The 26,997-nt window shown below is 37.0% G+C and overlaps 1 protein-coding gene across 4 annotated transcripts; it reads left to right on the forward strand.

The window, feature by feature from the left end:
• Window positions 1-1,057: 1,057 nt before the first annotated feature.
• TUBGCP5 (tubulin gamma complex component 5) lies at window positions 1,058-25,615 on the forward strand. Of its 4 annotated transcripts, none has more exons than XM_080585405.1 (24): window positions 1,058-1,772; window positions 4,080-4,146; window positions 4,224-4,332; window positions 6,203-6,299; window positions 6,905-7,015; window positions 7,568-7,647; window positions 8,730-8,865; window positions 9,912-10,029; window positions 10,766-10,855; window positions 11,407-11,500; window positions 11,803-12,049; window positions 12,238-12,440; window positions 13,154-13,269; window positions 14,162-14,430; window positions 15,368-15,566; window positions 16,985-17,173; window positions 18,160-18,342; window positions 18,620-18,704; window positions 18,825-18,945; window positions 19,910-20,088; window positions 20,887-21,012; window positions 21,603-21,691; window positions 23,451-23,551; window positions 24,583-25,615. In XM_080585405.1, the coding sequence occupies exons 1-24, from the start codon at window positions 1,475-1,477 to the stop codon at window positions 24,627-24,629; spliced, it is 3,354 nt and encodes a 1,117-aa protein (XP_080441531.1). In that variant the 5' UTR covers window positions 1,058-1,474; the 3' UTR covers window positions 24,630-25,615. The 4 variants fall into 4 exon arrangements, with proteins under 4 accessions (XP_080441531.1, XP_080441532.1, XP_080441533.1 ...); XM_080585407.1 differs by having other exon boundaries at window positions 1,553-1,772; window positions 4,093-4,146; XM_080585406.1 differs by lacking the exon at window positions 6,905-7,015 and having other exon boundaries at window positions 1,063-1,772.
• The last annotated feature ends 1,382 nt before the right edge of the window (window positions 25,616-26,997 follow it).

Raw genomic sequence — 26,997 nt, forward strand, 5'->3', positions numbered from 1 at the left:
TCTTGACGCCTCCAACAAAACGGATCAGCGATGATTCTGTGAATTGATCCGTGTTAAAATTCCTTGCAAAACAGAGCCGAGATTATTTCTCACCAGGATCGATTCCTCAATGCAGCTCACTGTGTCGCTCCACACACGGCACAATTGAGGGTGTGGTGTGAGAGGAAAATGACTTGTACAGGGCAGCCGGGAAGCAGGAAATCATTAAATCCGTGTTTTGTGGGACTCGGCTTGTCACATCAGCCATCAAGATCTGGAATCCTCCATGTGACAGTCCCTTTTATTTTGATGGGGTACTGAAATGGGTGGCTGCCAAGCTTATCATGCCACAACGGGTGCAGATGACACACGTGCTACAGTCGCTGCAAAGCCTGTAACTTCCCCTCTGAACAACGATCAAAGCGGTGGCACAAATATACTTAAATACGCAGGAGTAAGTGATAGGCTGAAAAACACAGCAACTCTGCAAAAAGAACAGTTGAAGCCTCAACGTCTAATATATTTTTAAAAATACTACTTATGATATTCCAAGCATTAATTACAATGCTATATACCACTGGTGGTTACTGACTGTGTAGACCTTTAGTTAACACCCAGGACAAGAAATTACAGCTCGAAACACTACTTGGCTAAGTACAGCTCAACTAAAACTAAAGAAATTGTTTCTAAAGTAGGAAACACAGAGAGAGAACATCAAAGGAGATGTAGGAACACCAACAATTTATAGACTTTTTCTACTAGTGTTTTGAAAGTTCAGTTTTTGTAAGAAAGGCCCTGAAAGGCCCTCTGAGCTTCTACATCTGAAGCTCAAGATTTAGCCTGCCTGGGTAAAAGTGCGCCAGTGCTCTTGAATGCACCACAGCAGGACAAGAGGGAATGGCCTCAAGTTGTGCCAGGGGAGGTTCAGGTTGGAAATGAGGAGACATTTCTTCTCAGAAAGAGCAGTCAGGCATTGGGACGGGTTGCCCAGGGAGGTGGTGGAGTCACTGTCCTGGGGGTGTTCAAGGAGAGGTTGGACGTGGTGCTTAGGGACATGGTTTAGCGGGTGACATTGGTGGTAGGGGGGTGGTTGGACCAGATGATCTTGGAGGGCTTTTCCAACCTTAATGATTCTATTTTACTATTGTTAGGCATGTGAAATTATCCCGACTACTGTACTTTGACAGAAAAAAGCCTCAAAAGGAAATGTCCTTTTAAAAATACAAGAAGCATAGCAACAAAATTTAACAAATGCAACACCCTGCTGATACACCATTTATTTTAAAAAGGACATTTTTGTGCTGCTCATCCGATCTTTTGGTGGCTCCTTTGGTTGTGCCGTTATAAATGCTTTCATGGTGAAGAGAAAGGCTTTTCTTCACCACGAAAGAGGGGAGAGGGACAAAACCCCCGTGACCAGCTCGCCGCCATAACCGCGGACACGGGACGCGAACCCGCGGCTCCCCGAGGGCGCCTTTTACCCCCCCGCCTCACCATGAGGGACTGCGAGAGCTCTCGCGAGAAATCGCCGCGAAGTCTCGCGAGAGGCGCTGCGGGCGGCTCTGTGGCGCCTCCCGCAGGCGTTCCCCCCCCCCCCCCACCGCCGCCATGGCGGCGCCCGCCTCTCCCGGGCGCCGCAGCCGCTTCGAGCAGGAGCAGGAGCGCGCCGTCCGCGCCCTGGTGCGCAGCGTCACCGGGCTGCCCGAGGGCAGGGAGCAGCGGCAGCAGGAGGAGCAGGAGCCGGGCGGCGGCCGGTTCCAGACGGCGCTGGATTTCGCCTGGTCCAACTTCAGGTCCGCGCCCCGACCCGCTGGGGAAGGGCAGGGCAGGGGAAGGGAAGGGAAGGGAAGGGAAGGGAAGGGAAGGGGAAGGAAAGGCAGGAATGGGAGGGGATGGGATGGGAGTGGAGGCTGTCTGCCCAGCCCCTTGCAGGCAGAGTGCTACACTGCTTACGTCAAACCCCCAGAGAATGACACCCGCTTGGTGTGATCTTGTCACGAGCACGTCCTTATTAACGCTTATTAACCCTTTTATTTTCCATCAGGCCCTTTTCACCTCACGCCTTTGACAGGTTCAGTCCCCGGCTGAGCTCTGAGGAGGCTCATTGTTTTTGTTGGGAGTGCAGGAGTAGGGTTGGTGCTGTACCCGCTGTCTGCCACGGCTTCTTTTTATTCACCGCAAATGTTTTGTGTAACGTATCATAGCATTACATGTGACGCTTCTGTAGCTGCACCAGAAGCGTTCGTTGCAATGATAGCTATCCCCAGTCGGCAGCTTGCTGATGGCAGCAGGGTTTCTCGAGGCAGGTGGATGGTCCGTCCCCTCTTGTGGCATCTCTCCCTCTGTGTCAGGGGCTCGGTTGCTCATGGAGCCGTGCGCCCCTCTAGACTGAGGAATTCAACCTGGCAGAAGGACAGAGGGTGCAGTGCACTGATGACAACAAACCTTGGAGACAGGGATGGGAAGAGGAGGGTTTTTTACGCCAGGGTTGTTGTCCAAGAAATGTATGTGGAACCTCAACCAGAGGTTGACTGTTATTTTCTATATCCAAATCATGAGCTTCTAGGTGACAGCAGAAATTCTCTTTAGTTCCAAGTTTCCGAAGCTTACAGTTCGTAGCCTTAGATCTGATGATGTTTCTGTGCTGTAGTTCTCAGAACCATCTTATTTTTAACACGCAATATGCTGGTTATCTACTGTGGATGCTGTTCCCAACTTGCTTAAAAACTTAAGGTACCTTTTTTTTGTGTGTGTTAGGGTCGTTAGTTAAAGCATTAAGTAATATTGGGCTAAAGGAATTTCATTAATAACCTCCCTTCAGCTTAGCAGTTTAATTTTTCCTTTCAGTGCAGATTCTTGGGTGGGTTTTTTGGGTTGTTTTATCATGTGTTTTTTTCTAAATCTTCCAGTTCTTGTACTTGCCACTATTTTACAGTTTAACTGATGATTTTCTATTAAGCTAATGTGCTATAATAGATACGAAAAACCTGTATTTTCTTCAGCTAAATAACAGCTACCTCATTAAGATTACATTTTATCCGACTTTTCATTTACTGTCATTTGTAGTTGTTCCTTCTGGTATTTATTCCAAAGCCTTGCATGCAGCTGAAGTCAGGCTAGTGGATCTGTGGTTAACAACATTTTTTCTTTTCTTAAATCCTCTCTTTATCCTCCAGTGATGCTCATTACAAATCCTTGCTGCTAGGCCTCCAGTTTCATTTTCTAGTTCATTGCTTTGACACTGAGTGATTCTAGATTGTCTTTCTAAATTCAGTCTGTTAAACTTGGCTTTTGCCCCCCCCGACTCAGATGCAGTAGTTTTCATTTCTCTCTGCAGTCATATGAGTTTTCTCACTGTACTTGTTCCAATTGTTGACGGAAACTGAGGCAAAATATTAGGCTGGCTTTGAGGGCCTGCGCATAGGGTACCTTGTGCTCACTGCCATCACATCCCATTTCATGGTTTCTCTGTCTGTATAACTGATATATATAAAGAAACTTACTCCTATTCTAACTACTTTTTCAAAGTCTATTGTGCCTTTTACAAGTTTTTTTTTATTATTATTATTTTTTAATCCATGTACCTTTGTTTTACCTTCTTTTGTTTTGATTAGGCTCTCTTTTCTTTTAGGCACTCTCCTTTGCCATTTATAAGGGAGCTTCTTTTGGGTTTACAAGCCTTCCCTTGTGGATGTTTGTTTTGCCTGTGCTGGTGGTGCAAGTCCCAGATAATTTTTGTGTGTTTGACACAGTTGCCTTTGACAATAACGTTCTTCATCTCCTTGTTCTGCTTGGCTTAACTGATGACACATTTTAATTGCTTACTTTGCTGTTGCAGCAGTAATTTTCCATTCAGTTGAAATTGCTGCTTAAACATAATCTGCATTCAATTTTTCCATCTTTAAGGTCAATTGTAGTTAATCCTTGCTGAGATCAGAGGCACGGAGATTAAATTCTGTTGATGTTTAATGATGTTGCTGAATTAAGCATGCTTTGTTAAAAGGAAAATATATTAAGATAATGAAGTTGTCATCATGTATGTAAATCAGCTTTATTTTCTTCTTTACATAAGTTGCCTTATCAAGCTTATTCTGATACAGATTTCTTATGCAGATTTCACCGTTTTCTGGATGTGAACAGTCATAAAGTAGAGAGGACAATAGAAGGGTAAGTTTTATGTTTATGGATTAATAATCGAGGAGTTAACTTTCTTGAAGCATTATTGATACTTTTTTTGTTGTTAGAATACATGAAAAATTGATAGTTCATTCTGACCTTGGAAAAGCTGCAAGCTGGAAAAGACTAACAGAAAAGTTTCTGAACTCACCACTCCCAAATATTGAAGAAACAAAAGTATGTATGTCTCAATTTCCTTATTTTTTCCACCACTCTTGCGTTTACACTCATGAAGCGGGCTTCTATTGTAATGTTGAGTTGGAAATTTCTGGTGACTTAACAGTGAGGTTTACGGTTGCTGTTCAAGTCATGGATTTGCAGGGTTGTAGTTTTCCCATTTGTTTCAGAAGTAGGTTTATTGTTTGTTTCAGGGTTTCAGCATGCACAGTTGGATGACCTAAAGGAAATCTTTTCATTGCAGAGCAGACATTTTGCGGTCAACATTATACAGATGTTGCAGCTGAATTCCAGTCTGTTCTAAAACGGTGGCTGAACAGAAGTTCTTGCTCTTTGCTCAAATTTTTACCTTAAGTAACAAGACTGCACCTTTTGGTTTTAGTATTCCCAAATGGAGTGTTCCTGTCCCATAGCTTCTCTGTTGAGACCATGTGTGTGTTTTGCCTTTGATACACTTTGTATCAAATCAGTTTAGGACGTGGTCTGGATGGAAATGGTGAAAGTTTTCTCACTTGGACATTTTCTAGTGCGGTAGTTTAATAATGAATTTGGCCTTTGAAAACTGGAAGTTTCTTCAACTCTTGAGCCCTCAATAACTTACACATATCTTGAGTTGTAGTACTGTATATACTCTGTAGATTTTTGAGTAAGTACCTTTAGTTGTTCTTGTTTTGAGAGTCAAATAAAATGAAAAGCCCACACAAGCACTTTATACTTGAATGATGCAAGTATTCTAAGACTTGAAAGAGTTTTTATCTTTGAAATTGCAACTGGCATATAGCTGGAGATAAAGAATATCCCGTATTTGGGAAATTAAACTGCATTTGGTTTTGAGTAGTGTCATATAACTGGGAAGACTGAGTATATACCAGTTCTGTGACTAGTAAGTGGGACACCATCTCCCATGTGTGGTTCTGTAGGCAACCCACTATGTTTCTTTGACAAACTCTTGAAAAGTCAGTGATGTTTGGCAGGAACATGCTGTGTTCCATATATACTAGGTGAGCGCGATGCTGCTCTATCAGAAAGCTGAGAATTTTTTTGAAAGTAGAGGTGGATCTCATTCCCAAAGAGCTTTGTAAGTACTTTTTATTTTCTTTATTGTTTAAATCAAAGTATATAAGAAGTAGATAGCAGAAATCCGTCTGGCTGTTGACCATTTGAAATGGTCTGCTGAAGAGCTGTGCAAAGTCAGAATAAGGCCAAAGAAAAAAAATCTTACTTCTGATAGCACTGGTTGTGCTCTAAGCAGGTATCAGGAAATAGACCATAACACCAGTCTCTGCAACACACCAGTGTTTGTGAAGTGTTCCTGCCTGATTGGAGGCCTCTGTTTCACAGCTGCCTTAGTACAGTATCAGAGAAGCATCCTTAACACTCGGTGTAGGTTTTTAGATGAGGGAAGATAAATTGCTACGTTTAGGTGTCGTGTTCACATTTAGCAGAGTGTATTAGCTGACTTCATTTCAGGCTCTATTTGAAATAACAAACCATATAAATGGGGGAAATCAGACTTGTATGTCTGCAGGCACGTTTCTTGTGTCCTCTCTTATGTCCGCATTGATGTAGCTGTGTCTACTACCCCTGGCTTCAGGTGACTTTCTACTTTCACAGTAGGTCTGGGTTCCTCTTATCCCTTTTCTGTAAGAAACAGCTATGCTGTTTTTGAAGTATTTGCATATCGATCTGCTAATTAGTGGGCAAAAAAGAACAGATAACAATTGTTATGTTACAGATTTTATTTCTTTAGTTCAGGACTGAAGAACAGGAATTAATGTGGAGCATTCCTGCAGATAATAGGCTGAATTCGTTCCTAACCAAAATCGTTTAGTCCATTTATTGACTTTTTTTTTTTTAATGTGTTTTAAAGACAGATACACACTATTCCATACTGTCTCTTCTGTTGTGTTTGTCTGATTCTCCATCCAACACCACCTATGTGGAAAAACCAAGACAAAAAGAGACAGGTAAGTTTACGGCATGTTTGTGTTGCTAATAGAAGATACGCTCAGTTAATGCAATCTGATAAGAAGGCCATTTTTCCTCTCCATTTTATTATCTCCTTCATATCGAGATGCATTATTGATTGTCTTTTTTATGATTTATACATTTTATATAGCCTGCAAGTAGCCTTTCGTACCCCATTTATGTTATGTTGCATAATTAAGCTTTCCAGCCAGGAAAGTACCTTGGGAACTCTTTCTGACTTGTACTGCTGTCACTTACTAATGATCTCTACCTGTTCAGCAGCGCTTACACAATCAAAGACAGACAGCTGGTTTCTGTCCTCAGTCTCAGTCTTGCACCTTAATAGGAGGTCTGTTGAAACAGCTCCGGTAATATAAATTCCGATGTTCCCAATGTAGTCAAGGAAAGCTAAATGCCTTGGAAGGTTTCCAGAGGGAGATCCCAGTTGCCTACATTCCAGAGTAGGACTGTTTCACTCAGTGCCTAAAAACAAGGCTTGTGCTTAAGTGTGAGTGGATACCATCCCCCATTTGTTTACAGTGTTGTATCATAGACTGAAAGAAGAATATTTCAGACTAACCTAAAGAAAATCTTGCATCTTAAGATTCCTTTTTGAATGATCTCTGCACATTCCCTCGGCGGTGTTTTGAATGCACTTTCAGCCCATTCCAGGAATGTGAATATGAAGAGGTTATCTCAAACAGCACTAATTACAGTTGAGTAAGCTTCATGTTTCAGATAATATATTGTAAGTGTGACTTGTTATTTTTTAAAGTATTACACATCACGTCATTGATATGTGGTGTCTTTTTTTTGGAGAGTAAGATGACCCTTGCTTTATTGTTGTTTACAGTCCAGTATGCTTGTGCATCTGCAAATTTCAAATTCAGAATGTCTCTGCTGAGCTAAACGAGACGGGTTACAATAAGTAATATGTTGCATTCTTGCATGTTTTTCCAGGAATGAAGTGTAGGGTAGTGTTTGTAGTAGAGATAAATATGGTGGTGGCACACTTTGCTGCATATTTTGAGTGTACAAACAACAAAACAGAGAATTAATAAATAAAGAATATACGTGGTTGTTACCACAATTTATGTGTTGTGTTGAAAGTGTATAACCTTGTTAAAGGAATGGTGGTGTAACCTGAAATGGATGGGAATATCTTTTGGTTTAGATTTAGAGTAAAAAGGTAATTATAACTTTGGAAATGTTTTTAAAGAAGACAGAATTATGTGATACTTACTGTTTTTCTTATTTATACTTCTAGAAAAGGAAGAAGAATTTGATTGGGGAAAGTATTTGTTGGAAGGAGAAGAAATTTACCTTGGCCCAGGTGTGGATTCACCGGTAAGTAATTTCTTAAGCTAAAAGAAAGTAAGTGTTTAAACTGTTATAAAGTATGCTGGAGATTGGTTGAGTTGCCCTGGCTTGTACACTCTGTTATATCAATTCTCACAGGATTCCCTACTATGCTACTTCTAACTTAATACCATGAAATACAGACCCAAGCAGAATATCAGTAATGCAAGTGCTTTTGTTCTTGACCCTGTTCTGACTTAGTTCTGCAACTAAGCTAACCCTTTCTGCTGACCCTCCTGCCTGCTCCTAAGCAGAGCTTCCTGTAGTTCTGCAGTTAAACGCGCTCCCACTCCCAAGTTCCAATTCCCCTGAAAGGTTTTTTTTGGGGAAAAAGAAGAAAAAAAAAAAAAAGCTTTCCTGTGGCAGCCAGTGTACTGTTCTGACCTCTCTCCTAGTTAACAGGTGATTGCAAGGCTTAACCAGCTGTTGTCCCTGGTATGGAGGGGCATGACAATTTTTTAACACCAACATCGTAGGATATACTATGACAAGAGGAGAATAGGACAACAGCAGATTTTCAAGTAATAATTTCACAGTACTAGCTGAAATTAATAGAATATATGTGGGTTTCCCAGATCATCGTAACACAGGCTTCTGAAACTTAGAAGCTTACCAGTATAGTGAGAAGTAACCGGTATGGCACTAAGTAAGGAGTAGAGGAAGTTCAGGAGGTCATATTACATTTTTGAATCTCAGGAGACGTTCTCCTGATAACTTTGAACAGCACAGTAGTGTTGTCAGAGCCTTCTCTCATGTGATTGTGGGCAGGTGGAATATATTGCACCAATTCAGTAGCATGTGTTTTATGCTACACCTAACACCGGTTGTGTTTGGTTTCATTACAGATAAAAACAAATGCTTGTTCCACCTCAGGCGTGCAGCCTTAATGTTAATATAACTTAAACCACTTTCTGGGAGACAGTTACGTTAGTTTTAGCGTTGTAAAATGACTTTATAGTGAAAGAAAGAAAATAATAGGTTATGTTCAGCTTCACAGGTCAATAGGAACTGAATATAGATCTGCCCATGATGCTGTACTGAAATGTGCTGGGTTTTGTTACACTTGCTAGGACTGGTCTGGAGAAAGTGAAGAGGAGGAAGATACTCAGCCTTTGAGTAGGGAGGACTCGGGTATTCAAGTGGATAGAACACCATTAGAAGACCAAGATCCAAACAAGAAAACAGTACCTAATGTTTCCTGGAAAGGTTAGATTAAACTGTAATTCTTATAATCGTACGTGCTCAAATTTAGGAAGCTAATATTACTTTATTATAACTTAGTGAGATACTGTGTGTTAGACCTAGAATTGTAATTTAAAGATGCACCTTACTGTTCACTACCGCTTGTTTAATTTTTAACAGTAAAGTAACAACATGAAAGGCTTGATTTGATTTCTGTTGATGCTAATGGAGAAGGTTTCTGCTTATTTGTGTGGAAATATACACAAATATTCTAAGATAGAAATGAGAACTGATACGGTAAATGTAACATGCAGTTTTATGGGTATAATGTAAATTTTTATTTTAAAGTATTGGGACTACAGTATCAGAATACTGAAATAATGTGACTGACAACAGGAACAGTTGACTCAGTTGTAAACATTTTTGAATGAAACATTTTTGAAAAATAAGTTCTGTCATTCAAACACCAGTTGGCTTACTCTTGAATAGCTTCAGGCAGTATTAACTGTAGCTGTATATTTTTGTGTAGAACATTTTAGGACACAAAATACCTTGTATAAGAAGACTGTAATATTCATAAGATGTAAAAGCAGTAGGTATCTAACTGGGATTAGATGTAGTTTTCTTGTTAATCACATTTAAGAGAAAAACATTTTTAGGTAATGTACTGAATGAATAGTAAAAAGGAACAAAGAGATAAAGCTAAAAATATTTGGCATTTTATTTTTTTAAGTCAGCTTTGTTTTGTATATATTGTTTGACAATTACCTGAAGCACATTTTCTGATGAAGAATTGAAAACTAAGTAAACCTCTGAGTTTATTTTCTAGGACTTCTGCTTAACTTTCAGGAGATAAGATATGTGTATGTCTCTGTGTCACATAACGTGTGCATAATGTTATCATGCAAGTGAGCACAGTGAAGTGTAAGGAGTTGTAATTTGTGATTTATTTGAAAAGATCGATGCTTCTGCAGCTGAGTGTATAGGCTAATTCATAACTTTTCCTGTGTTTTTATAAGCATTTCTCAAACAAATAAAAATACCTCACTCACTATCCAATGTTTTCACAGTCGGTGAACCTGATGCCCGCAGCTGGCTGGAGCAGCATGTAGTTCCTCAGTACTGGACAGGAAGAGCTCCTCGCTTTTCACATAGTTTGCACTTGCATTCCAACCTAGCTGCGGTCTGGTAAGAAAACAATACCACGTACATATTCCTTACTGGCATATAATTTTAAATAATGACTTTATTAAGCATCTTGACTGCTAAAAGTAAAAAGCTAGTATAGTTTCTACTGATTTAGGGAAAAACAGAATTTATAGTTAAAAGGATACAAATTAATAGGACGAACAAACAAGATTTTTTTTATTAATTGCTTATTTTCCTTTTATGTAGCTTTTATTACGTTTGTCACGTCAGAATTATGCAACACAGGATCATAGGGAAAAGTTCTTAGTTGCTTGTGAAAGCTTCCAGTCCTTAAGCAAACTTTTGGGAAAAAGTACGAATTTTCTGAGATGGGTTAGAGAAATTGGTATTTTACTTTTTAGCATAGTACTTTGAACAGAAAGAGTAACTCCATAACTTTTCAGGGCATTGAGAATGAAATAGTAAGTAGTCACAGCTCAAGAACAAAAAAAAAATCCCCCCCAAAAAACTCAGATTCAATAATTTGGGTATTTGCTTAATTGTTTGTCTTGTTATGTACAACTAGATAGTATTTGAGTGCTTTCCATAGTACTTTGCTTAACGGTATGAAAAAAAAAAGTTTTTGTTTGTATACTTAAAATGTCTGCGTGAACATCGTGTCTACCCAGATATAATTACAGCAGGACTGAGCCTTAATATTATTGCTTCATCCTTACTTTCAGATTATTCATCTGTAATTTCACCCTTAAATCACTTTCATTTCATATTTTACAAGGGACCACCACTTGTACGCCAGTGATCCTTTGTATGTGCCAGAAGAGAGAACACTAGTTACTGAAACTCAGGTTATACGGGAAACTCTTTGGTAAGAGCAGCATCAAAACCTGCATTTTAACTTCTAGTGTTTTAGTATCCTCATTCAAGGAAATAACAGATTAATCTTTGAAGTTTTATCTGAAGAAAGATTACTGAGTGTTTAGCTTCCAGTGTAGCTTACAAGAAAAAATGCTGCTAGGGTGTATCTAACCATTCAGGTTCACAAAGAAGAAAATAGTTTATTGTTTCTTGTATCTACTGATTCCTCAAGTCTAACCGTTAAGAAGAACCAACTTGTTCTTATCCTGCCCCTAGGGATTTTTAGTACGCTGTCCATTTTTTACAAAGTAGGTTTGACTTATCCCATAGCTGGAAAATACCTCAACTGGAAAGGAACTTTAGGTTACGTTTACCTGGTGTCAGTGTTTTATTGTTCTTGTTCTAGCAACAACTTACAGTACCAGTAGCATTGTAGTTGATCTGTGGGCCCCTTTCATTTGAAAAAAAAGAAATGGTAAGGGAGAGCTAATCCTGTTATTAATTATATAATTGAGTCCATTAAGGGGTGAAAAAGCATTACTCTTTTTGTTTCTTTTCAAGGCTACTTTCAGGAGTGAAAAAGCTTTTCATATTTCAGCTGAATGATGGCAAAGTGGCTGTGCGCAACGATATTATTGTAACTCATTTAACCCATGTAAGTTGTTTCTGAATCTCAGCTGAATATCTGTCATTAGGAAGATATAATTTTTTGGGAATAGGAAACTAAACTGCTTGTGGAAAAATGATGTTTCTGTAATTGTTCTTAATTTAGTCAAAACGTGCCTGACTTAATAAAATAGAATGAACTGTTCCAGTATGTGAAAATGTGATGAAGTGATAGAGACGGCAAAATTTCATTGTATTTTAATTCATAGAAATATCTTGGGATTTAATTGTTATGCTTTATAAAATACAATTTGTTATTAGATGATTCTAAAAAATACGCTTTTTTTCTAGAATTGCCTAAGATCTGTATTGGAGCAGATAGCAGCATATGGTCAAGTCGTGTTTAGACTACAGAAGTTTATTGATGAAGTGATGGGACACAGCCCAGAAAACACAATGCATGGAACTGTTTCCACTCCAAAGAAAACTACGGAAGCCCCATTCAGAACCTACCAAGCTTTTATGTGGGCTTTATATAAATATTTCATTAGCTTTAAAGAAGAACTTACGGAAATTGAAAAGTGCATCATCAACAAAGGTACAGTGCATAGGAAATTTTACAAGAGGGAGGCACACAAGTAAATTTTTTTAAGAGGGAACATTATGCAAATACATTTTGAAACTGGAAAATGCTATGCTGCATTTTAAAAGCTCATGAATAACATTGCCAGAATATGATTTTCTGCTGGATGTTGCCTTTATATGTTTTTTCTTCCTCCCCGACAGACAAAACAGTCACACTTTCAATAGTAATAGATAAGCTGTCTCCCCGGCTGGCACAGCTAAAGGTACTTCACAAAGTTTTTAGCACAGGAGTAGCGGAAGTTCCACCCGACACCAGAAATGTTGTACGAGCGTCTCATCTGCTTAATACTCTCTACAAAGCTATTCTGGAATATGACAGTGTTGGAGAAGCATCTGAGCAAACGGTAGGGGAAATCATTCTTTCACATGCTAGAATATTTGATACCTTAAATTTCTTTCTGGGGTCTGAGTTTGCTAGCTTTCAGCTACTGGGAGTAGGGGACAGATTTGGTAATCATAATAAATTTCTGTTTTCTGACAAGAGTTCACTCAACCTGGACAAAATAAGATTTATGAGGAGATGAGCAGCAGTGTGTTTTGGGGACTGAGGGGAGCAACTGTGGGGAATCAGAGGCCAGAGAGCTGTTACAAATGAAGGAGCTTTGGAATAGCTTTCCCCTTGTGTTATTTCTACAGGTGCATAATTCAGTTAGTGTTGAAATGTAGGGGTTGGGTTCTACATTAACTTGCTGATTATACTAGTGAAAATGTAGTAGATATCATTGTGTACTTTCGTTTTCCTGTTTTCTGCGTTATAAAACCACAGCATGTTTTGTGACTATCAGTTACGGCTTAAGGGATATAAGAGTGAAAATAATGAAAGTTGCTGTTCTAATTGCAATGACAAAAGGCGTAAGGGGAACCTTGCACAATGAGTGCTTCCATTAAAAGTGCTAAAGCTGTAATTTTTAGTTCAATATTTTATCTTTATAAATCTTTATAGTTATGTATTTCTTATAAACTTACAATTGCACAACTAACAGGTTAGACTTTGCCATATTGCTTGTAATACTAAAAATCCCGTTCAGCTACTTTCTTCTTTTTCCTTTAAATTCAGGTGTCCCTTCTGTTCTCTCTCTGGGTTGAGACTGTGAGGCCCTACTTACAGACAGTGGATGAATGGATAGTCCATGGTAATTTGTTTGATCCGGCAAAGGAATTTATCATTCAGAGGTGGGGATACTGATGAATATAAAACCTGCTGTAGAGCTAGGAAGTAAATGATGACAGTAAAAGGAGGTTTTCATGTTCGTTATTTTACTTGAGTAGAATTAGTTTCTTAATCGTTCTTTTATGACTTGCTTCAGATTTCCCATTAGGGAAGTTACCTTAGATTTTGATCCATACCAGCTATTGTTCTGGAATATAAATTATTTTAATTTTTCAGTAACTTATTATTACAAATAAATCCTTAGTAGTTGAGAACTTTAAAAACCTTATTGCATCCTACTTGACTTTTCTTTCTGTCATTCTATAGTTGTGTTTTCAGTACTACTAATAGGTGATTTCAATTTTACTTATTTTTTACTAGCTTCATTTTAATTACATGATTTAGGTTACTTTCCATCTGACTTCAAAGACCAAACTGTGTATGTGGTGTAAACAGCACAAAAGAGCAAAGTGAACTGAGAATTGAGTTTCACCTACTCTGGAATATTTCAGCATTCCTAGTAATACTTGCTTCTCTGTAGGTTTTATTTCTTAAATAAATCTGCCTGTCAGTCACTAATAATTGTTATGCATAGCACTGTGAATAGTTAATTTCCCACACAAATTTAATTATAATTATCTGCCTTGTTTTGTGGATTTGGTTAGTTAGGTGTTGTTTGGTGGTTTTTTTTTTTTTTTTATCTCCTTTGAACTGATTCTTCATTCTGTTAAAGCTGTCATCCTTTCTAGAGGTGTCTGGACAGTTTATGATACGAACTTATTTTGTATGCTATGGATGTGCTTCTTGACTACTCTAAAAGAAGGGCAAAGTATAGAGCAAAGATGAAACTTACTGTAAGGTGTGTATTCATCTTTTTAAAAGGGAAATATTCAACAGCTTTTTATTTCTTTGCAGAAACAAAAATGTTCCAGTTAATCACAGGGATTTTTGGTATGCTACTTACACATTATATAGTGTGTCAGAAAAGACAGAGAACGAAGAGAAGATGAGCGATAATGCCAGTGCCAGTTCTGGCAGTGATCAAGCCCCTTCGAGCAGGCAACACACTATGGTGTCCTTTCTGAAACCTGTGCTAAAGCAAATCATCATGGCTGGAAAATCCATGCAGCTGTTGAAGAACCTTCAATGCAAAGATGGCTCTCCGCAGCAGGCTGCATCAAGGGGTGAGGTGTCAGTTTGTCAAATACCGTGCTATGAGGTATCTAACAGCACGGGTGTATTCTATGTAATAGTGTTTCTGTGGCTTTAGAATAATCTAACTGTCCTTGTTATGTGTCAGTGGCATGGTTTGTAACTTCAGGTCTAATTGAAAACAATCTTCCAGGGCAAACAAGTGACAAGAACAAAGCAAACAAAGATTGAGCGTTCCCTTCACTTTTTATTGCTTCCAATATTGCTTTCTTAAACTTGTTCTCATATGCTTTCAAAGCACATTTAATTTGTTATGAGACAGACAAAAAGTTTTTGTGTTCTAACAGTAAAACTGCTTTGATTTAATAAGTAGCTGCTTTTCATTGCTAAGTGATTGAATAATTTTGAGATAGCACAGAACTTCTTTAAAAAAGCAATGTACTAATAATATGAAAGATATATTGACATTTTTATAGGTTTTTATATTTAGGAATGTTTTGCATGATTGTAAAAGAGTACAGCGGTATAACCAATGTTGATTTTTCAGAGGAGACAATATAAATTTTTTGTTCATGCAGTTTCTTTATGGTTAATAGAGATAATGGAATTATTTTGGAATCTCTCTAGGCTTGCTTTCCCCCTTCGATGTGAGAATGTAATTTATTCTAGTGAAGACTGCAGGGCTGTTTGAAGTGCTAAGAATTAATTGCCTCTGCGCTTGGTGGAAGAAGTTCACAGACATTCTCTGATCAGCAATGCATTTGAACTTATACCTGACTTTAAGCATTAGACCTCCTGATTTGGCAATACTTAGTTCTAAGTATGTATTTGACACTTTCTTGAATAGCAGCTTAAATTTAGTTTGTTAAAATATATCAAGAAAATACTAGACTCCACAGTTCTTCTTGAGTGGTGGTGATGTTATCTTTTAGAAAAAATTCTCACCGTGAAATGTGTTGCCCAATTTAGATGCTGAAAGAAAGAGTTTGTATACACTGTTCTTGGAATCAGTGCAGTCTCGCCTGCGGCATGGGGAAGAGTCTGTTCCAGATATTATTACAGAACAGCAGGCCACAAAGCAGAGCCTGATAAAGATGCAATCTATAGCAGAAAGACACTTGGAACTGGATGATGTCCACGACCCACTGCTGGCTATTAATTTTGCTAGGTAAGTAAATAACCATTTGCTAAGAAGGATCTTCCTGCTGTGTTGTCAAGAGCAGTGTTCTACTTAGTGATATTTGGTAAACCAAAATTTTTATTGCTGCCGCAGTAAAAAAGCAAACACAGTAAAGAGTGCTGATAATCAGTGGCAGAATCTAAATAAGCACTACACTTGTGCTTAGTTAAAGCAAAACAATTAAAATCAGTGAGGAATCTTCTATTGACATCTGTTAGCATAGAGAGGGAGTAATTTTTGTCATAACCTTTTTAGCACACGGATAAGTGTTTTAGTAGTGAACGCAGCTGTAAAATCTAAACTTAAATGTGCTTGCTTGAAATTTGCATTCTATATACTTGGTGCATATTCTTTGACAAATGCAGCTTCGTTTGTGGTGGTGTTAAAGAATTTAAAAGCCTTGCAAAATTCTTGTTTACTGCATAAACATTGTTATTCTTTGTAAAGAGGGAAGTCACAGAGATTATAAATGTCTTGAGAATTAGCAGGAAAGGCTAATTCTAAAAATCTGTTTTTGTCATTGCAAATAAGAAGCAGCTATTTATGTATTTCCTAAATACCAGTTATCAATCATGTGCTTTCAGTTCAGTCTTAGAAAGAGTTTGTTTTAAAGAAATCATAATTAATAGCAGATAAGACTCTCTTACTTCTCTTGTTCATTGGGACTAATCTGTTTGTTAAAGCTGACAGTAAGGTTAATTCAATGTCTGACTCATCCAGTCGGTATCTGCAATGAACCAGGCTTCCTCTTACAATTGATTTAGCTACTGAGCAGATTTTCAGAAATTGTTGTAATATTTTTTTTCTTTCTATGACAAAATAACTAAACTTACCAGATGTAGGCTGCCCACAGACGCACTCTTCCCATGGAATAATATTACAGATTATACATGTATCCCATATTTAAGGTGTCTCAAGCAAAATCCGGATTTGTGCCTTTTTTCTTTACCTGGCAGTTCATCTGGCTACTCTATATGCATAACGTAATTTAAAAAGTTGATAATGATAAAGGGTTTATTAAGCTGTTTGAACCTGATGTCGTATTTTCAGTGTTTGAATTTGAGGTTGTTTTTCAGGGTTATTCCTTTAGCAATGAAGTGGTTATAGTGTGCTGTTCTTTTTCATGCTCTTATGCCTGGTCATTATGTATTGAAACTAACAAGAAATGGCTTAGTTATAATATCACTATCTCACATAACTGTAATATTATATAATTATATAGCTATATAACTGTAACTCTTTTAATATAACAGTTGCAATTAATAGTTACAAAACAGCTTTTATTCTGCAATATTTTTTTTTAGAGTAGAAGCTCCAATTTTGAGTAAGATTTTCAAAGGTATGACATTTTTATATACTGTAGGAATTATGTGCCTTCTTCCCTAAGTAGTGTGCTTATTTTGAAGATTATATTTGGAACAGAGCGACTTTCACGAGAAGTTTACTGGTGGGGATGTTTGTGTGGATAGATCCTCAGAATCGGTCACCTGCCAGACTTTTGAATTGACTCTGAGGTCTTGCCTTTATCCTCACATAGACAAGCAGTACTTGGAATGCTGTGGTAATCTGATGCAAACTTTAAAGAAGGATTACAGGTAAGAAAGTAAATCAGTTTTCCTCAACATTTCTAATTACCAGTGATATGCCACATACTAAAACCATAATTTTTATTTTAAAGATTTTGATTGAAGAGCCTCAGAGTGAGTTGTATTTCTTCTGCAATTTGTTAATCAACAAGAAAATCATTGACAAAGAAAGGGGGATTTAACATTGTCATGAGTGAAGCTTTCATCCAGCTTGAATCGACAGCAAAACCATTGTTAGTCTTGAGTGGATGTTTAATAGGGAAGTTGTTTCAGACCTTGTTTTTAATAGTGTTGTTGTTTGAAATTGGAAGGCAAATTTTAGGAGGCCACAATATATATATTTAATATGAGATTCAATTATGGTAATACAAAATTTGTACTATACAAAACGGTATTACTCAGTATTTTTATACTATATAAAGTAAAATGTACTATTCCTTTTATATTTGAGGTGGTCATAAGTCACTGTGCTTTTAATCTGTCTACTGTACTTAATGTATTTTTATAGTTTTTTGTTGTTGGTGGTGTTTTTCTTGTTTGTGAGAGAAGAGGTACTGTTCTTCATTTCTGATAAAGTAGGAAGAATCACTTTCATCACTTTCTGGAGCTCCATATTGAAGTCCCTTATTACACAGAACTCTCCCTGAAATTACATCTCCTTTCCTAAGCTCTGTTTAGGAAGAGGGACAGGATTGCTAAAGCTATTTTTGAGAATAGCCTAGCCTGTAAGAAGGCTGAACTCCATGAGCACTTCTGTTGAAGGTAGTATGTTGTTCAAACTTATAAGAAATAATGGGATGATTATTTTGTTTTATTTGAACGTACTTGAAGGCTGCCTGAGGGGTAAGCACAGGATTTTGTGTAGATTTCGTTAAGTTTCTTTTTCAATACTGAATTCTTGTAATGAAGAGTTCTTAACGTTTTGTTCTGTAACAACTATTTGATTTTGCTTGTATGATTAAGACTTCGAAAATGTTGTGTCTTTCCCTGTTTAGGCTTGTAGAATATTTGCAAGCAATGAGAAACTTTTTCTTGCTTGAAGCTGGAGATACTATGTACGATTTCTATACATCCATTTTTGACAAAATACGAGAAAAGGAAACTTGGCAGAATGTTGCTTTCTTAAATGTTCAACTTCAAGAAGCAGTAGGGCAACGTTATCCAGAGGACAGTTCAAGGTAAAATGCAAAATCCAGTGAAATACACTTTAGTTATGGTTTCTATCACATCTGCCCATAGTAAAATACTTCATTTGCATAGGTCAATGCTAATTATTGCATATTCATTACAAGCATCTGTTCTAATGAAGCTTTGAGCTGTTATCTTTCTACACACCTCTACCAAATTAAATTAGACAGTTGATATTTAATGATAAGAAATTAAAAATCTCTGATGGAGGTAGCCAGTGATTTAAAACAGATCACCACCAATAAAAACACTTCTTTCTTTTAATAGGTTGTCTATATCATTTGAAAGTGTTGATACAGCTAAGAAGAAACTTCCTGTCCACACCTTAGATGGCTTGACGTTAAGTTATAAGGTAAAATGTAGTAAGTTAATATTGCAGTGGTTTTAATTCTAGAACAGATTTGAAGTGTTGTATTAAAGTGACTTACCTTTTCTTGTCTTGTCTTTCTGTCTTACCCTCTGCTCTTCTTAGGTTCCTTGGCCTGTGGATATAGTTATAAGCTTAGAGTGCCAAAAAATTTACAATCAAGTATTTCTGCTCTTACTGCAAATAAAGTGGGCCAAGTATAGCCTAGATGTTTTACGATTTGATGGTAAGAAACTGTTTCAGTGAAAGATACTCTAAAAACTTGTTCTGTGGTCTAAGGGTATAAATAGTCTGCTACCTTCTTCAGTTTTAACTAGTATTAACCAGTTAGAAGTTTGATTCATTCTATAAAACACTAATATCTATTAGTTTCAGAAGTTAGATATATTAAGCAGGGCATATTTTTCACATAGTTTCAGCCTCAGGGATGACACTGTTTATCCATGCATTCCTGTTGTCTCTGTGGTTCAGGTCTGGTTAGTTTATATTGAAACTTCTTGTTTCATTCTTCAGACTTTGCTGTTGAAAGGTCCGTCCACCACACCCTAGTGTTTTGCTTTATTTATAGCCCGAGTTTTATCAGTAATATCTTGCAATCAAACTAAGGAAACAAAATGGAAAAAAAAAACTCTAATTGAGATTGAAACAGTAAGCTAGACAGGAATAGATACTTGAAGCTATAATTTAAATATTTGGGGATTGTGGAAAGAGATATCTTGGTGTCTCCCTTCACTGGATTATGCTTTTCCCTTCCCATATAAATTCTTGTCCTAGAAAAACAAGTTAGAAAGTTGATGCTTCATCTATGTTTCGTGTATCAGTTAATGAATTCTTTTCCTGAAAGTTTTCTGTTGTTTAAACTTTACATATATATATTTTTGTTCTAGTATTTTCCCCATTGTGGAGATAGTATACGCGTTTATTTTTAATATTGTTTTTTTTTTCCTTTCACATAAATAGCTTTTAAATAGCACTTCCTATTCTAGTATTTATCAAATTGCATGGTACATATATTTTCAAACTATTTCAATATATTGCTGCTATATTTTAATAAAACACCTGAATAGTAAGAAAAAAATTGAATGTGTCATACAGAATAATAAGAAATAAAAATTAGTTTCAAGTAACATTTTAGCCACAGTTTGTCTTCATAAATGCTTCATTTAAATATTTTTGCATTTTCTCTTTAGAACTAGTCAGTGCTGCAGAAAACTCACAGGTTAAGGAAGGAACTTCATTAGAACACGGAACACTTCCTCTATTTGGACTGCAAACAGAAAGTATAAAACAACAAATACATCGCATGTTCCTCTTACGAGTGAAACTTATGCATTTTGTTAACAGCCTGCACAACTACATCATGACAAGGGTTTGTCTTATATCTTAATTTCATTTATACTAAGAACTTGTAACCGAAGATGCAGTATTATTTTTTCTTTATGTCTATCGAGACCAAATACATGCAAGTAAAAAGCAAGGTCACATTCTAATGTCTGTTCTACAAAGCGATTTGAGCTTAAAATATATCAATATTTACTTGGCCATTTAAAATCAGTAATTCTAAAAATACTTCGGCAGTTCTTCATGCGGACAAATCTTTGGGTATTGCTAGTTCTTTTCTTTTTGGTTGTTTCTCCCAGTGTTATATTCCTAGTGCACAATCATGTCAAAATATGTTTCTTTAAGCTGTTAAATCTCTTAAGAACTATTATGCTTATAAAAGTATTCCGACTGACATTTTATTTAAATTGATCCTTCTCAAAAATATCTAGTGTTCTGATCCAAATGCGTATGTATAACCTTTCAAAAACAAAGGTAAAGCCTCTAGATTCATATCTGCTTTACTATTGCCTTTTTTGATCTTTTATGAAATCAATATACTCTAAATCAACTCTTCCAGGGATAGTATGTCTGCCTTTCTGCAGTGGCAATGTTCTTACTTAAGTGAAGAATGTCACTGAGTTGTGAGAAGAGCTTGAAGCTTTTACTATGTTGATGGTAGCAGGGAGGTTGAGCCTGAAAGATGCAACTGGAAAGGGCAGAGCAAATAAATTGGGCAATTATAGGCTCTCTCTCTCCCCCCCCCCCCCTCAAAAAAATTCTTGAAATAGAATCATAAGCACTTGTGTGGAACACTGAATTTAATAACTGTGGTCTTCTCTTTAAGATTCTTCACAGTACGGGCTTGGAGTTTCAGCACCAGGTAGAAGAAGCCAAAGATTTAGATCAGTTGATAAAGATTCATTACAGATACCTATCTACAATCCATGATCGCTGCCTGCTGAGGGAAAAGGTGTGTAAATAAAAAAAAAAAAAAAGGGAATATTGGGTGCATTGAGATTAGCAGGACAAGAAAAAAGTTTAGTACTAATGATGATGCCTGTTTTGCAGTTCATACATACGTAGCAGTATGTGGGTCCTCTAGAGGAAATGGTAGCTTGTCCAGAGTTAACACTGTGATTCAGTTTCTCTTGCAAGTCTCAGCTCCAGTTCTGTGAAGGAGAGAAGCGAAGATAAAATGAAATTCTTTACATTGGGTTTCACTTAACTCATTTGTTTTTGAGAGATGTGAACAAACCGAGGCTTGGAAATGTAACAAGGGTTGTATGTATTGGTGTGGTAGGAAATGGAGATACATGGCTGTTGTTGTAGCCTTCTATTCCACATGCTATCTGTACTAGTCCTTATTGAAATAACTGTGGAAATGAATGAGAGGGCAAATACAAAACAAATCTTAAATGTGAAGACTCGCATTGTACCTAGGAGACTGTTTTTTACAGATCAGATTAAATGGCGTGAGATATCTTTGTATCCGTAATAATGAAAACTATGCTTAACGATGAATTTCTGACTGTTACTCCTTGTGTTTAATTTTTACTTTAGGTGAGCTTTGTGAAAGAAGCTATAATGAAAGTGTTAAATTTGGTACTGATGTTTGCAGACCGTTGGCAAGCTGGTTTGGGGGCATGGAAGTAAGTATACATACCTAGAATTCTACGTGGTCATGATTTCACAGCTCGGAATGTGCTTTTGAGATTTTTTTGCCTGTGAAATAACAGGAGTTTTGCTCAGTGTTTAACACCAGATAGCAGAGGCTAATTACTATTTAATAAAAAAAAATTAAAACTTATTTTAGATAGAACATAGCAAGTTTCATGCACTGGTGTCAGTGTATATTCAGTATTTTCTAATCAAAAGTGTGGTTCATATGTAACTTTTAAATGTAACTTCTTGAAAAGATTGTAGAGCATAGTGACAAAGAGGGTTTTCTTTCATTCATCTTTATTCATAATGGTAAAACGAGAGGCTCACAGGTTTGGTTTATGATGGCATTTCCTAGCTGTGATTTAAAGTTGTAGGCTGCCAGGTGCTAACATTCATTAAATGGTTTTTGAGAAGTGGGGGTATTTAGCATTCGTTCTAGTACACTTTCGTTTTTCTTTAATAAAAAAAAAGTAAATCTAATCTCTAAACAACCTTATTTTTCTAATTTAGACTGTCCAGATTATAAAACCTTTGTCAAAATTTCAAGGTAAAAATGTGAAACTGTTGAAATTTATGGAAGTTGACTTTGGAGTGAAGATTTTCTTGCAGAATGTTTGATTCAAAGTTGAAATGCTAAAATTTGCAATTTTGGTAAAATCTGAAGTTATCTTTGGGTTCTCCTTTTTTATAGTACCTTTTCTGTAGAAATAACCTGGGGTGGGTGTCGTAGTCGGGATTTTTAGAAAAGTTGCCTACTTGCTTAAGTGCCATAATTGAAGCCAGAAATCCACCTGAAATTTCCAGGATAAAACTGTGTTAGTCCATGAATCAGTTGTTGTTCTCTAAGCTATCTCTAGACATGATTGAAAATAAGAGTTTCTATTTTTTGGTTGTGAAAACTGCTAATTAGAGGGTGGAATGATAGCAGGCAAGTCTCCAAGGCTATGTCTAGCACCCAAGGACCTGTGGCCCTGAGGCCAGCTGGTGTGGACTGGCTCACATCTGTATTTTTTTGTGACTAAATCTCTTTTACACAGACATTAGCTAGAACTTGGACCCTGGTCTCCTGTGGAACTAGCAAATTACTATTTTGAAATGCTTTTCTGATTTGAAATAATTTGTGAAGGGTGTTTTTAGAGTCATGGCATCTGGTTGTGTGCTATTGGATGTTGCAGGACGAATCATACCTTGATATTGAGGCATCTCTGTCTTTTGGGAGAGGGGAAAAAGGAAAAGAGTGACTAGTGTGAACTACATCTTCTCCTTCCTTTGGTGAGAGCTAGTTGGCACTCTCCAGACTGGAACTCAAGGGATGATGAGTAATAAAGCAGAGGGGGTTGTCTGGGGCCCTGCGTTTAACCTGCTCTGTGTCTCTGTTTTATTTGGCAGTATAGCTTTATCCCAAGGAGCTCCAAACAATAGGGACCAGGAATGGCTGTGTTGAAATTCCAGTGAATCAGAGGAACAGTAGTTCTTGTCAGTTGGAACCACACAGTTCCTCCTAGTAAATGTAAAGATTTCTAGCAGGATAAAGAAATCGTTACTAATACCATTGGGATAGAGCTCAGGCACTCCTGTGTAAATTGCCTTGGTTTTCTAGAAGTGTTCTACACAGACATAACTGAAATATTGTGAGTTAAAGACAGAATGCTGTGCAAAGAGCACTTCGGTCATTTGCTGTGAAGTTGTGGTTATATTTTGAAGATAACAGTTGTTCATCTGTTAAGTGTACCTCTGTTTTTGTAGGATGGAATCCATAGAGAAGATGGAATCTGATTTTAAAAACTGTCACATGTTTCTTGTAACTGTGCTCAACAAAGCTGTCTGTCGAGGCTCTTTTCCTCACTGTAAGTACATGAGGCTTTTCGTAAACCTGCACTTTGGGACACGAGCTTTAATTATGAATATATTTATATTTTAATCTGTTTGTCCATACATCTTAAAATATGTAGTTTGTGAAAGGTATCCAGAGAAGCATGAAGTCTTACTTTCTAATAAGTTCAATCGTTATTCTTGTAGTATGTGTACCGTACTTTATTTTTTATGACAGTTATCTTCAGTTTACCTCTTTGCTTGAGGAAAAGGTGACTGATGTAGCCAAGAAATTAACAGGCAGTCTTCTAAATGAATAAATGAAACCAAGACCTGGAGAGCCTATAAAAGCATTCTTTCTGATGTGGTTGGGTGACAGCCGTGATACATCTTGAACAAATAAAATTTTAGTATTATGATGACTTAGTTGCAGCTGCTCAGAGCTCTTGGCTCTGCCCGTCCATGTAGGAGGTTGCTTCATCAGTAGTAGAAACAGCAGCATAGTGGCTGTGCTTCTACTTGCATCCCAATATTGGCTTAAATTGCTAATCAATGCCAGTTTGAATTAGGGGGGCAACTTCTGAATGGGGCTAGCTGGGATGCACATGGATATTCACCTTGCTTCTCCTTTATGAGCAGTACTCTCCAAAAGGAAGCAGGATGGGCTTCTAAAAGAGGTTTATATCTTATATTGCTGCTATTTAGTCTACAAGAGCTTGTCTGTGAGACACAGTTTGTGAGAATGGCTTACTGCACGTAACTCCCACCAACTTTTATTCATTTTTTTGTATACAGACATCAGTATTTCTTCAGTTAGCTCATTTCTGGACAGCTCTTATCAGTTTTCCATTAGTTATTTCAGGTGGTAATGAAAATAGCAATATGTTGCCTGAAATGTCAGAGATTCGTAAAGTTTAAAATGTCTTGCCATGTTAAATCCGGAAGTGTTAAAATATTAAAAATAAACTGGTATCTTCCTTTTTAAACTACAACAATGAATATTACAGTGAATGTTTGCAGACTGGTGAAAATGCAAATACTAACTTTCTTATGGTTTGGTTTACAGTGGAATCGTTAGCTTTGTCACTGATGGCTGGCATGGAACAAAGTTAACACTTGAATCTGAACTACTGAGCAACTGAAAGTAGTGTTTACATTGAATTTCCATTGTTAACTGTGAGCATTTTACACCCCATTTTGGAATGTGTCTAGCTAAATGATACTGATGGTTTGGAGTTGTGTAAAGTATGTTAAAATGTAAATAATGTACAGGTATTTAAGTGTGTTGGTTGTGGCTGTACTTTTCTCTGTATGTATATGCTTTAACATCAGAAAACGTGCAGTGTAAAACGCTTCCTTTGTAAACAATCTCACTTGAGAATATGTAAACTGTACTTCATGCTGTATAAAGGATTTTTTTTTTATTATAAATAATTGTCGATTTTACTGTTTCCATTAATTTTGCAGCTCTGAATAGGTTACATAGCAATGTGGAGTGGTATGACTCAATTCTTATTATTCAAAAGTTTGGTTGAGTTCATTTTAGCCTCTTTTTCCTTTGAGAGAAGGAATCATATTTGCCTAATGGTTCTTAAGAACTCTTAGGGAACAGTTAAGACTTATAATAAACTGGTATAACAAAATACAACATCAATTTAATTAAAGTATATTATTGCAGACCATAAAATAGCAGTATTTTTTAATTTAAATGATCAAGGTTTACTAATTTTAGCAGTAAACTCTTGTCAGTTTAAGCATAGTCAAGATCACGGTGTGTAATATATTTATCTTAACTACTGGATTGCTGAGGTGTTTCAGAGGTGGTCAGATATGACTTGACCCTTCTTCTTCAAAGCCTTTTGCAAACGAACATCTAATAACTAACTTCTTGTGAAGAGGTAGATCATAATATAGAAGGGTACATTTTTAGATAAGTAAATGTGGGGCTTGTTCCGCACATGATGACTTGCCCTGTCTTCTCCCCATGGAATTTTCTCTGTAATTCTGGCATCGATGCACCTGCATTTTAAAAGAGAATATCAATCACAGCCATTTACCTTTTTATTTATTTGAATAAATAAAAGATTTAATAATTGGAATTTCACCATTGTGCATGTATTTCTGCTGGAGTCGAATTGGTAACTTATTAAAGTTTGAGAGATGTTTCTGCTATGTAAATAGAGTATTTACTACCAGCCATGAGACTGTGGCTTACATTATGAAACAATTTTTTGCAGCTGTGAATTGCAGTGTAACTTCATATGAAGAGGAATGTTGTGAGTCTTGTGTGAACAGGAGATCTCAAAAGGTTCTTCCAAGTTACAGCCATATATTTTTTTTCAAATATAACAATAAGAAACTTTCTACTATCCTGTAGCATGTTCTTTTTTGTTTGAGTGGAGGTTTTGCTTTATAGAGAACATCTTGTATTATCCTCTGCGGCCACATGACAGTTTTCCAAGAGGATGTTTTGTGTGATAGGAGGACAGCTACTAACAAAAGAAATTGGTGCTTCCAGTTTATGATGACTGGTTCTTATTTGAAATTCCACATAAAGTATCGCATGCAGAGACAGCGTATATTCTTCACTAAATGCTTCTTGCTCATTCAGGGTAAAACTGAATAGCATACTAGTAGTTTTTAAACGTATACTTGTACTAGGAAGTTCAGCGCTTGTATGCACTGGCTCATTACTTTTTGAGTATATGTATGTCGTGTACTCTATGCTTTTAAAAATCTAAGAAGCAGTTGCTTTATTCCTCCTTTCTGTACAGTGATTACCTTTACCTTCAGTGAAATTCTTGCTTTTCATAGACTTGCCCTGGCTAATATTAACTAAATTTTGGGAAAAAAAAAATCCTTTATCCCTTCATGTTGATGCTTCATGTAATGCTACTGAAATATAGTGAAATTGCTGTTTCACCCTATTTCCTGCTAGGAAATTACCCTTGCATTCTGTGGGGAGACCTCTGTGTACTTTCTAGGTGGGTGGTGCCTGCTCCTCATCTCTCAGCCAGCTTTTCCAATAGTGACTTGCTCTTCTGTCATCATAAAAGCACAGTGTAAAATCTAGCTCTGGCAATGTTGGCTGATTCTAGCCACGGACATCCTCCATGCTTAGCTTTTTGTGTGGCAGTAATACTCAGCTGAAGAGTACCCTTGAATGATTCCATCTTATGGCCTCCCTTTCTCTTTCTTTAGAACCATGGAAGAGTAAGTCCTTTCTTTTTGGTGTATGTGCCTTGTGGTGCCACCAAGATATTTTCATCAGCCCTGTAGCAGTAGTTAAATAGCTGTTTACCTGTTCAGGAAAAAAAAATAAAAATAAGAGGCTTTTGGTGAAGTTTGGGGATATTTTAGCTATTTGTTTGCTCAAATTTCTGAGTAACATTTTCTGATTTCTGATTTTCACAGCAGTGCTGTTACTTGGATCACATCCCATGTCCATTAGTTCTGGACATTTTTAACCTTGTTTCCAAAT

This window comes from Anser brachyrhynchus, assembly GCF_964034855.1.
Source record: "Anser brachyrhynchus genome assembly, chromosome: 1".
Classification (NCBI taxonomy): domain Eukaryota; kingdom Metazoa; phylum Chordata; class Aves; order Anseriformes; family Anatidae; genus Anser; species Anser brachyrhynchus.